The sequence below is a fragment of the Mauremys reevesii genome, linkage group 1, assembly GCF_016161935.1.
Source record: "Mauremys reevesii isolate NIE-2019 linkage group 1, ASM1616193v1, whole genome shotgun sequence".
NCBI classification, from domain to species: Eukaryota; Metazoa; Chordata; order Testudines; family Geoemydidae; genus Mauremys; species Mauremys reevesii.
In genome coordinates this window covers 114,164,044-114,176,918 of record NC_052623.1, presented here as the reverse complement: position 1 = coordinate 114,176,918, position 12,875 = coordinate 114,164,044, and the positions used below count along the sequence as shown (strand labels likewise).

The 12,875-nt window shown below is 41.7% G+C and overlaps 1 protein-coding gene across 2 annotated transcripts in view; it reads left to right on the top strand.

Annotated features, from left to right (window-relative positions):
- The window catches only part of ADPRHL1 (ADP-ribosylhydrolase like 1), a 45,454-nt gene continuing 32,579 nt past the window's right edge, over nt 1-12,875 (top strand). For both annotated transcript variants that reach the window (XM_039527674.1, XM_039527684.1), the window contains exons 1-2: nt 1-297; nt 8,288-8,452. In XM_039527674.1, coding sequence (XP_039383608.1) covers nt 84-297; nt 8,288-8,452 — 379 coding nt within the window. In that variant the 5' untranslated portion in view covers nt 1-83. The remainder of the gene's footprint in view (nt 298-8,287; nt 8,453-12,875) is intronic.

The window sequence follows — 12,875 nt, the reverse complement described above, 5'->3', positions numbered from 1 at the left end:
TGAAGGCAAAGGAACAAAGAAAGATCAAGACTCAGTGGCTGCTTTAGACAAAAGGAAAGTGAGAAGAGTCAAAGTCCCTTGTGATGGAGAAATTTAAGGCTGCTGTCTTGCTGGCAGGGGTAGGGGATGCTCTTGGTTATCGAAATTTCACCCGAGAAAACAGTGCTTTAGGTGCAAAGATCCAAGAGGAACTAAAGGAAATTGGAGGACTTGAGAACCTGGTGCTGTCTGGAGACAAATGGCCAGTGAGCGACAATACCCTCATGCACATGGCTACTGCAGAGGCTGTCATCACAGGTAAGTAACAGCTGACTAGTGAACCTAGATTGGGAAGGAACAAAGCTGTGGAGCTGCTAGCTTTCTTAAAATAGGCACTAAATGATGTGGGAGCAATAAGCTTGGGAGCAACTATTCAGAGTCTAAAGACACAGCTTTACTGAATAATAAATATAAGCCCACAACTTGTCTCCCAGGTGAAAGTAATGTTCTCACAGCAACAAAAAGTAACAAGGTTTGATTTCTTAGGTTTAGAGTATTTCCCTATATTTTTTTCTAAAGTTTAAAGCTAATAAAAATTAAATACTAATACAGTGGGGCACTTGGTGAAAAGTTGGTTAAATAAGTATTTTCTGTGCCCTAAGCTTCAGAGAACAGTACTGCCCTCTGGGAATAAACCTATTTGAAAGAATGAAGCTCGGAAAAAAATGCATATAGACTAATCATTAATAGAGTTTCTGAGCATTATACTATATAGTACATCAAGATGTCACTGGGCCACCTTAAACCCATTAAGAAGTAACCTGGTTAGAAAAATGTGTATCTTTGATCTACAGAGAGCCATTTTAATTTACTATATTTTCACCTAAAATATATTACAACAGTCACTGCTATTTATATGCATCCTTCTCTAAAATCACACAAGTCTGAATAAATACGTCTGCATTTTCTTAAGGTATTAATTTTTTTCTATAGGAAGCAATGGTTTTTATGTCCACTCTCTGCCCAATGAGTCAAAGCTTTTAAGATTAGCAAGCCCTTGCCATCAAAAACACATCATTAAGCACATAGTAACAGTGTTAAGCGAGATCTTTTTATTCAAAATGAAGCAAATATTTCTCTCTTAAAATTAGTCTGTTTCCCTTAACATTAAGTAATAATATATAATATTAGCATGTATAGATACATGTATGTATCGTCTAAGTTAATGAAATTTCACTTGTGCTCATATTTCATGTTTTATCTGCCTGCTGCTGAACTGTTCTAAATTTAGTGTCCAGAGATCAGTTGAAGAGAATGTTGGATACTTCATGTTTGGCTACTGGCTAACCAATGGTTTGAGGGATAGCTAATACACTAAAGATAAGGACAAGATGTCAGTCTAACATATTTCTGAATATGGTCAATGATTAAATGCACATCACGTTTCCTGCTTCTTAAGCTCTATAAAAGTATAAACGATATCTGCTAGGCCTGACAAGTCCTGCTTGTAATCATGTTCGTTATGCTGTAGTGTAATAGTAAATTTGATTATTGAAATACAACAGAAGCAAAGCTATTCCTAAAAAACAACAACAAATCACCACAAACACACTATAGCTTCCCCAAAACAATTCCTAGACCAGATCTTTTAGAAAAACATCCAATCTTGATTTAAAATTTGGCAGTGATGGAAAATTCACCTCAACGTTGGGTAAATTGTTCTAATGATTAATCACCCTCATTGTTAAAAATGCATGCCTTATTTCCAGTCTGAATTTGTCTAGCTTCAACTTCCAGCATTGGATGGTGTCATATCTTCCTCTGCAAGATTGAAGAGTCCATTATCAAATATTTGTTCCCCATGTAGGTACTTTTAGACTGTAATTAAGTCACTCCTTAACTATTTCTTTGTTAAGATACTTAGATTGAGCTCCTTGAGTCCATCACTATAAAACATACTTTCTAATCCTTTAACTATTCTCATGGCTCTTCCACAAACCCTCTCCAATTTAATCAACATTCTTCTTGAATTGCGAACACTAGAACTGGGAGCAATATTCCAGCATTTGTTGCACCAGTGCCAAATACAGAGGTAAAATTAACCTCTCTACTCCTACTCAAGATTCCCCTGTTTATGCTTTCAAGGATTGTATTAGCCTTTTTGGCCACAACATCGCACTTGGAGCTCATGTTCATCTGATAATCCACCATGACCCCCAAATCTTTTTCAGTAACTGCTTCTCATGCAAGTATGGCCTACATTTTTTGTTCTTAAATGGCCAATTAGAATGGTCAAGGCACAAAATGAGTTGAAAATAGCTAGGAACATAAAGGGTAGAAAAAAAATTACAAATACGTTAGCAAGAGGAAGACCAAGGAAAGGGTTGGCCTATTACTCAAAGGGAATACAACAATAGAAAATGCAGCAATGACTGAGATGTTAAATGTCTTTTTTGTTTCAGTTTTCATCAAAAAGGTTAACAATGATCGGATTACTAACACAGCAAACATCAGTGTAAATTGGGTAGGATCTGAGACTAAAATAGGGAAAGAACAATTTAAGAACTAGACAAATTAGATGTCTTCAGATTGGCAGGACCTGATTAAATACATCCTAGAATACTTAAGGAACTGGCTGAAGAGATCTCTGAGCCATTAGAGATTATCTTTGAGAACCTGTAGAGGACAGGAGAGGTACCCAAGAACTGGACAGGAAAAATATAGTACATATCTATAAAAAGGGGAATAAGGACAACACAAGGAATTATTGACCAGTCAGCTTAACTTCAGTACCTCAAAAGATAATGAAGTAAATAATCTAACAATCAATTTGTAAGCACCTAGAAGGTCGTAAGGTGAAAAATAAGTCAACATGGATTTGTCAAGAACAAATCATGTCAAACCAACCTAATATCCTTCTTTGACAGGGGATAGGGGGACTTGTGGATAGGGGGAAGTAATAAATGTGATATATTTCAACTTTAGTAAGGCTTTTGATACTGTCTCACATGGTCTTCTCATAAGCAAACTAGGGAAACACAGCCTAGATCAGGGGTTGGCAACCTTTCAGAAGTGGTGTGCCGAGTCTTCATTTATTCACTCTAATTTAAGGTTTCACGTGCCGGTAATACATTTTAACATTTTTAGAAGGTCTCTCTCTATAAGTCTATAATATATAACTAAACTATTGTTGTATGTAAAGTAAATAAGGTTTTTAAAAAGTTTAAGAAGCTTCAGTTAAAATTAAATTAAAATGCAGAGCCCCCCAAACCGGTGGCCAGGACCCGGGCAGTGAGAGTGCCACTGAAAATCAGCTTGCATGCCACCTTCGGCACGCGTTCCATAGGTTGCCTACCCCTGGCCTAGATGAACCTACTATAAGGTGGCTGCACAACTGGTTGGAAAACCTACTCAGAGAATAGTTATCAATGGTTCTCAAGGTGGGAGAGAAGTGAGGTCCCACAGGGAGCTGTCCTGGGTCTGGTTCTGTTCAATATCTTTGTAAATTATTTGGATAATGGCATAGAGAGAACACTTATAAAGTCTGTGGATGATACCAAGCTGGGAGGGGTTGCAAGTACGTTGGAGGAAGGGATTAGAATTCAAAATGATCTTGACAAACTGGAGGAATGGTCTGAAATAACCAGGATAAAATTCAATTAGGACAAATGCAAAGTTTATAAGAACATAAGAACATAAGAATGGCCATACCGGGTCAGACCAAAGGTCCATCTAGCCCAGTATCTGTCTACCGACAGTGGTCAATGCCAGGTGCCCCAGAGGGAGTGAACCTAACAGGCAATGATCAAGTGATCTCTCGCCTGCCATCCATCTCCATCCTCTGACAAACAGAGGCCAGGGACACCATTCCTTACCCATCCTAGCTAATAGCCATTTATGGACCTAACCATCATGAATTTATCCAGTTCTCTTTTAAATGCTGTTATAGTCCTAGCCTTCACAACCTCCTCAGGTAAGGAGTTCCACAAGTTGACTGTGCGCTGCGTGAAAAAGAACTTCCTTTTATTTGTTTTAAACCTGCTGCCTATTAATTTCATTTGGTGACCCCTAGTTTTTGTATTATGGGAATAAGTAAATAACTTCTCCTTATCCACTTTCTCCACATCACTCATGATTTTATATACCTCTATCATATCCCCCCTTAGTCTCCTCTTTTCCAAGCTGAAGAGTCCTAGCCTCTTTAATCTTTCCTCATATGGGACCCTCTCCAAACCCTTAATCATTTTAGTTGCCTTTTCTGAACCTTTTCTAGTGCCAGTATATCTTTTTTGAGGTGAGAAGACATCTGTACACAGTATTCGAGATGTGGGCGTACCATGGATTTATATAAGGGCAATAAGATATTCTCAGTCTTATTCTCTATCCCCTTTTTAATGATTCCTAACATCCTGTTTGCTTTTTTGTCCGCCTCTGCACACTGCGTGGACATCTTCTACACTTAAGAAGGAGTAATTAACTGCACAAGTATAAAATGGGAAATGACTGCTTGGGAAGAAGTACTGCAAAAAGGGATCTAGGGGTTATAGTGGCTCACAAACTAAATATGAGTCAATAATGTAATACTGTTGCAAAGAAAGCAAACATCATTCTGGGATGTATTAGCAGGAATGTTGGAAGCAAGACAGAAGTATTTCTTCCACTCTACTCAGCACTGAAAAAGGCCTTGACTGTAGTACTATGTCCAGTTCTGGGCACCACACTTTGGGAAAGATGTGGACAAACTGGAGAAAGTAATAATTTTTGTTGCTCTATACTTGAAAGGTCTAGAAACCATGATGAGGCGGAAAGATTGAAAAATTGCCTTTTAGTAGGGAGAAGAAAAGACCGAGGGGCAACGCGATAACAGTCCTCAAGTACGTAATAGGTTGTTATAAAGAGGAGGGTGATAAACTGTTCTCCTTTGTTCACTTGAGGACAGGACAAGAGGTAATGGGCTCAAATTGCAGCATGGGAGATTTAGTTTAGACATTAGGAAAAACTTCCTGTCAGGGTGGTTAAGCAGTGGAATACATTTCCTAGGGAGGTTGTGGAATCTCCATCATTGGAAGTTTTTATGAACAGGTTAGACAAATATCTGTCTGGGATGGTTTAGAGAGATGATACTTAATCTTGTCTCAGTGCAAGAGATGATTAGATGACCTACTGGGGTCCCTTCCAGACCTACATTCTATGATTCTATACATACATTTACATTTAATCTTATTAAAATAAATATTATTTGCCTACACCCAGCTTATGAAGCAACCCAGATTGCTCTGTATCAGTGATCTGTCATCTTCCTTACTTACCACTCCCCCAATTTTTGTGTCATCTGCAAACTTTATCAGTGATGATTTTATGTTTTCTTCCAGGTCATTGAAAAAATGTTAAAAAGCGTAGGGCCAATAACCAATCCCTGTGGGACCCCACTAGAAACACACCCGTTCAATGACAACTTCCCATTTACAATTACATTTTGAGACCTATCAGTTAGCCAGCTTTTAATCCATTTAATATATGCCATGTTAATTGTCTATCATTCTAGTTTTTTAACCAAAATGTCGCATGGTACCAGGTAAAATGCCTTGCAGAAGTCTAAGTATGTTACATTAACACTATTACCTTTATCAACCAACTTGTAATCTCATCCAAAAACATACTGAATTAGTTTGACAGGATCTATTTCCCATAAACCCGTGTTGCTTGGCTTTAATTACATTACTCTCATTTAATTTATTGATTAATTGAGGTCCATATCATCTAATCCACTCATTTGCCCAGGCTCAATGTCAGACTGTGTTTATCCTGCACTTTGAATGCGGTACACACTGACTGGAGAAACTATAACAAAATGCATGACTGGACTACTGAGACAGCTGCAGATTGGAGAGGGAAATTTTAGTGAAGACTCTTCAACCCGTAGCCACATGCCTGGGAAGAACACAAGCATGATGAATGAACTTTTATCGTATGTTCTGAAGAAAAACAGAACTAGAGCAGTCTGTAACACTGTGGTGGGCTGAAAGCAAATAAAAGATATTTGACCTGATTCTCATTTCACAATGGTGTCAAAGCATTGAAATGAATGCAGTAAAACTAAAGTAATCAAGTCTATTGGGCCTATTCAGCTACCACTTGTATCTGTGACTTAGTTCTCTCCTGTGAAGCTGCTGCTAAATGGATCGTTTTCTCTCATTCAAAGCTTACGGAGCAGCATTGTCAGCATCTGAAGGCTCCTGTCTTCCTCATCCAAGATGGTGGCCTTGATGCAGACTGAGGAGCATAAGGCCGTATGTACATAGAAGGGGAAAAAAGGAAGTTTCTTAGGACTTTATCAGAAATTTGGAAGACCCCCTGATCCCAAAAAAGGAAAAACAGAAAAAAAATCCCATTAGCTGTATTGGTTAATAACACACATAGTGATCCTTTGTGGCAGCTGCAACAACATTTCATTATTTCCTCTTCTTTCACCTCACCTTTTGTATGTGTGTTTTGTTATTAAATATTTATATTATGGTAGCATTCAGAGGTTTCAACTGAGAGTGTGCCCCATTACTCTAAACACTGTATAAACACAAGAGTGGATGTGGTCTGTGTTGTGAAGATCTTACAATGGAAGGATCTGCTCAGTGCTGGTGATCTCTTGGGCCTGGTCTACACTACAAGTTTATCTCAAATTTAGCAGCGTTAAACCGAATTAACCCTGCACCCGTCCTTAAAACCCCACTCTTCCCAGTGGGCAGCCCACGAGCTTCTCTGCTGTGAGTCTTTCCATACAACACTCTGGTATCTTCCACCACACCGCGGCTCCCAATCAGTCATTTTCCAGCCCTCTGCCCTGTCCAGTTTGAGTGCAACCCTGCTCTTCCCAGAAGCAATCCCCACAGCCTCTCTGCTGGGAGTGCATCTTCACCAGGGGAGCATCTCGCTGCCCCCCTGAGTTTCTCACAGTTCCCCTGGCTCCAGCTCTCCAGTGTGGCGATGTCAGTGCGTAAGCACAGCAGCTGCTCCCCTGCCTTCAGCCCTCTCTGGCTCTCAGCTTAGGCTCTCCAGCATAGAGCCAGCAGGCACTTCCCTCTGCTGCTCTCTGGTCTCCAGCCCTGACCGTCTGGCTTGGAGAAGTTAGCCAGCAAACCCCTCTTGTTGCTCTCCAGCCTTCCCCCAGGAACCATCTACAGCTTCCTAAAGGGACCTCCTGCAGCTCCCTCCCCTGCCCCTGTCACGGTCTCTGGCAGATCTCACCAGCCCTTTCCTGACTGACCCAGGCAGCCCTGACTCAACAGGTCTCTCTTCCCTCAAGGGCCCAGGTGCATTCTTTTAAGCCCAATTGGAATGAGCTGATGAGTTGCTGGTGCGCTTAGTAACTTACTCCAACAAGTAGTCCTACTGAAGAAGTAATGTATTATTCAACATTACTAAGGGCTCTCAGTAAAGACCTCAGGTTTAAGCACAGTAGAAATAACCAACAAGCAAATGTAGTTAATGACCATGTTTCAGAGAATCATTTGCTGAGAAAATTAAGATTATATAGATTTACTATTATTAATACTCCTCCTCATCATAATTTATATCATGGTAACACCCACCGAGGATCAAGAGTTTGTCGTGTTGGACACTGAAGAAATATAGGAAGACACAAACCCCTGCACTGAAGAGGATGCAAATCTAAATAAAATGATCAATAACTATATAAAATATACAATTAATAAAAATATATTAAAAAACACTAATTTGCCCCTGTGCTTAATTACAATGAATCAGTAGAATTAAAAACTAGTCAGTGGAAAATTTTTAAACAGGGTAATTCAGTCTTGAACTGGACTAGTGTCCACATATAAACTCAGAGGCTCTGGTTTGTCAAGGTATTAAAGCATGTACATAACTTTAAGCACTTGAATAGCCACATTAAAGTCAAAGGGACTTCTCATGCCCTTAAAACGAGGCATAAGTTTAAGTACCTTATTCAATGAGGGCCTAAATGGGCTCTGAAGCAACAGTTACTGGCGGGAATTAAAATAACAACTAAACTAACTAAATACAAATATGTCCTCTCTAGTGTTTTCTGCTTTTGCTTGTTTATATTATTGATTGTAATTTGGACGTAGATGCATATGTACCCTCTCCAGGGCTGTTTTAATGGTTTGTATAAATGTGTTTGTATTCATTTATGTTAACAAATCTTCACATAAATTAGAAATGAAAAATAGTCATATTTGAAAAATGCATGATTGGGTTATTTTTTGTATTTTTCAATATTCCCCTCTTCTTTTTCCATTTATAATGGTCCTTTATTCCTTATTCTACACAGATTACTGGTGTTTAGAAGACCTGTATCGTGATTTGGTAAAACACTATGTTGAGATTATTGACAAACTTCCAGGGAAATGGTCAGACCCCGCTACCATTGAAGGTTGCTCACAGTTAAAACCAGATAACTATCTCCTAGCTTGGCATACACCGTTTAATGAAAAGGGTACAGTATTTTCTATCTGTTATATGTTGACTGTTAATAAGACATTTATTTTAAAGTGAAATATCTCGAAATAGATTGTTTTTCCCCTGCCACAAATAAGATATTCGTACTGTAACAATGCTATGTTTGTCCAAAGATGGCAAGTGATATGCAAGAAATTCCTTTTGTAGGGCACTATGTCCTTTTGTAAATCAATTCTGGCCTGCTTAACATCTATTTAAAGAAACTTTATTCTTGGCCTTATGCTTCTGGGTCCAGATTTTTGTCCTTGAATTTCATGTTTATTTTAAGGAATATTTTCCACCATGTTTCCATTTTTGTTTCTCTAGTTTTTTATCTTTTTAATGATCTCATTGAAAAAGACAAATTGTTGAGCTTGCAGTTGAGATAGATAGGTAGGGTGACCATATTTCCCTATGCTGAATATGGGACATCTGGTAAAATTACTTGTATTCAAGCGAGTTCAATGGCAATCAATCAGAACTATGCAGTACAAACATTCAAATTAACATCAAGTTGACTGAGCCCCTGTTAAAAAGAAATACTGTGTAATTGGATTCTTTTTATTTATCTTCTTATCTCTAAGGCTTTAGGGTTCACACCGGGAGAGGTCTCACACACACACACACTCCCATACCCCTCTCTCATATGGGGGCGGGGGGTGACTGACCAACCCGCCCTCCCCACCTGGCACTCTCCATGCTCCATGCCTGGCTGGGCCCCCAGCACAGAACCGCCTCTCCTGATACCTGGCACTACATCTTCCCGAGACAACACATGGGTGGGGCAAGCAGGGTCACATGCCTCCCCTCCCCAGATTTTTGCCAGGGTTCACACTAGGATGTGGCCAGCAGCAGCCTTTCGGCACTGTGCGGGAGGGAAGGGATGGGAGCTGCTTCCAGCCACAGGGGAGGTGGGGGAAGGGATGATCTTGCCTGTGTCTTTATAGAGCTCATCTCTTCCCTCCCTCTCCCCCGGCCATGCTCCCCTGTGTCTGGAAGCAGTTGTCCCTTCCTGTCCGCACAGTGTTGAAAGGCAGCTACCACCTCCAGGCTGCTGCTGGCCACCGACATAACCTAGCCACCTCCTGTCCCCTGATTACAGCATGGGCAGGAAGGGGTTAAGGCCTAAGGACGCATTGTGCACCAGGGCTCAGGGAACCTGACTGCAGGGGCTTCAGCGAACCCAGCCAGAGAGGTGGCTCAGCAGGGGAGGTGCCATGGGGAAGGAGCAGCCCTACGCTTCCTGGGGGCAGGTCAGGATGGTGCTAAGCCCATGCCTCAGAGGCTGCTGTAGAGCCTGAGGGGTCAGGACATGAACAGGCTGGAAATTGCTTCTCCCCCTCCACTCCAGAGCTTAGCTGAGGGCAGAGAGGCTTCCTTGTGCCAGCGCTGTGCGGGGCTTTGGCACATGCAGGGCTTGGCTGCTCCTGGCCAGTGCTGAGGGCTGGAGGGTCTTGGGCTTTCCCAGGGCGCTGGCCCAGCCCGAGGCAGTGGGGGAAGGAAAGAACCTGCCGGCCAGGCTGCTGGTGAGCTTTGTATTCCAGTCAGGGGCTGGTTCTCCACACAGCGCTGGGAGCAGGACGCGTCCTGCCTAGGGGGATATAGAGGAGCAGTGGGGTGTGGGGGGTGAAGGGGCAAAGCAGGGAAAGGACATTGAGAGGGGGAGACTATAAAGGGCCAATGGGTGGGCAGCAGAGGCAACATGTAACCAGCCACTACCTGGCACCTGCCTGCACTCACCACCCACTGCAGCTCACAGTGCGCAGCCAGTGTTGTCCAGAAACAGGGTGGGGGACAGGACCCTGCTGGCTGAGAGCTAGCATGCAGCAGGGGCTGCGCTGAGGGCCCAGCAGGGGGAGCAGCCAGCCTCACATGCTGCAGCTTTGGCCTGCCACCAGCCTTGCACACCCACCTCCATCGTTGGGCACTGGACACTCCCACCCCCACCACTCGCTGGTGGAGAGCGGGTGGCTGGCGAGCAGGGATCCGGCCAGCAGCAGGACCTGCTAGTACTCATGGGATGGAGACAGAAAATACCAGACAATTTGACCATTTTAAAGAAAAAGTTGAGACACCTGCAGAAGGGATTAAATATGGGACTGTCCCTTTAAAAACAAGACATCTGGTCACCCTATAGGTAGATAACCTTTTCAGTGTAACTCTTCTTTGGCGGAAAAAGAAAGATCTTATTATGTTACCTTTGTTCAGGTAGATATAGCATTAAACTCCCAAGACCAATTTTTTCTTCACTGATAATCCTACCATCCTTTAGCATTGTTCTCTCTCACACACACACAGAGATTTGTGTATATACATAATATATATTTGAGGCTCTCTGTGACTATTTAATTTGTGACTCTCCAGTTCAAGGTTAAATGAACTATACATTTAATAATATATACACACATATACATACAGTTTAACCTTGAAGAAACCGGAGAACCGCTTTATCATCAAATGAAATAGTCACAGTCACTAAAATGTACTACAGTATCCAGACATCTCACTAGGTTGATATGATACTGTATTGCTGTGATATGACTCTGCACCAACACCACTCAACAGCATCAAATATTGACGCACTATCAGGACCAAAACACTGCAGTCCAATGCTATCATTGTTTTTCCCCCTCTTCTGCAGCCAACTCTCTTCAGCAGGAATAGCTCCTCTCTCACATGCTCAGTCCCTCAACACAGTTGCTGGGAGGCAAGGAAAGCAATCCTGGCAACTCCAATCCATTTACTCCTCCTGTGTGTCAGGGACTTGGCAATGTCCCTGTGATGGGCACTATGCATGCTCTGGCTGATTTTAAGCCAAGTCTGAGGCAATTCAATCAGTGGGAGACTGCATGTGTGGCCCTGAGAAAGTTATATATACACCTCTACCTCAATATAATGCTGTCCTCGGGAGCCAAAAAAATCTTACTGCGTTATAGGTGAAACCGCGTTATATCGAACTTGATTTGATCCACCGGAGTGCGCAGCCCTGCCCTCCCGGAGCTCTGCTTTACCGCATTATATCTGAATTTGTGTTATATCAGGTGGCGTTATAATGGGGTAGAGGTGTACCTCTAGAAACAGAGTACCACGGTTACATAATTTAATTAGCTCTTTGGGTTCTTATCTATTCTTCTCAGCCTTCCTCTTCTTCTTTTTCTCATGCTGGAAGTATAGTTCTTAGGATGCCTTAAGCTAGAATTCTCTAAAATGAAAACTTATAGATTTTAAGGTCAAAAGGGACCATCATGATAGTCTTACTTCCTGCACGTTGCAGGCCACAGGACCTTGCCCACCCATTCCTGTAACAGATCTCTAACCTCTGGCTGTGTTACTGAAGTCCTCAAATCCTGATTTAAAGACTTCAAGTTACAGAGAATCCACCATTACACTAGTTTAAACCTGCAAGTGATCCATGCCCCATGCTGCAGAGGAAGGTGAAACACCTCCAGGGTCTCTGCCAATCTGACCCAGAGGAAAATTCCTTCCCAACCTCAAATATGGTGATCAGTTAGACCCTGAGCATGTGGGCAAGACCCACAAGTCAGACACCTAGGAAAGAATTCTCTGTAGTAACTCAGAGCCCTCCCCATCTTGTGTCCCATCACTAGCCATTGGCGATATTTGCTGTTAACAGTCACAGATCAACTAGGTGCAATTGTAGGCAGTCTCATCACACGATCCCCTCCATAAACTTATCAAGCCTGGTTTTGAAGCCAGTTAAATTTTTTGTCCCCACTGCTCCATCTTGTGTTTTGCCCAACTATTCTAAGAAATGCTGATCTGTATATTTCAAGAAGGATTTTTTTTAATCTTGAGAGCAGAGCAAAATTTAATTGAGGTGAGGGATTCCCTATACCCAAGGCTCCAAGTTTCTTCATGAAATTAGAAGATTCCAGTAGAACTGAAAGTCTGGTGATCGGATTAATCTTTCAGATGAGGTTAGAACCAAATTCTTGATTTCTTGTGGTCATTCTAGAGTGTTTCACTTTTGCAAAAGTTGGTATGTCAGCCTCCATGTCCTGGGGCAAATTGCAGAGTGGGTAACTACATACTGCCTACATAAATTTTGTGTGCTCAGTTTCCTCTGGATACAGTCATCCTAGTCACTTCTTGTGATAAATTGTTGTGTACTGTTGCTGTACACTGTCAAATAATGGCCATATTCTGTTTCACAGGCAGCAGTATTACATTAAGGGATGAAGCGATTCTAGTATTATAGGCTGAACTGGCAGTGACACTTGTAGTTAATGTTGCCTAATGTTTTCCATTGTACGACCCTGTTTTCAGTGACTCAGAACTTTGCTAAACTTTAATTGTTCAGGCTGAAAATTTCCATGCTGGGCAATTGCCTTGGGCTGAATGTTTTTTTAAGGCTTCAACAAACATGGCTCAGCTGTTTCTAAGAGGTTATGGGGAAATAT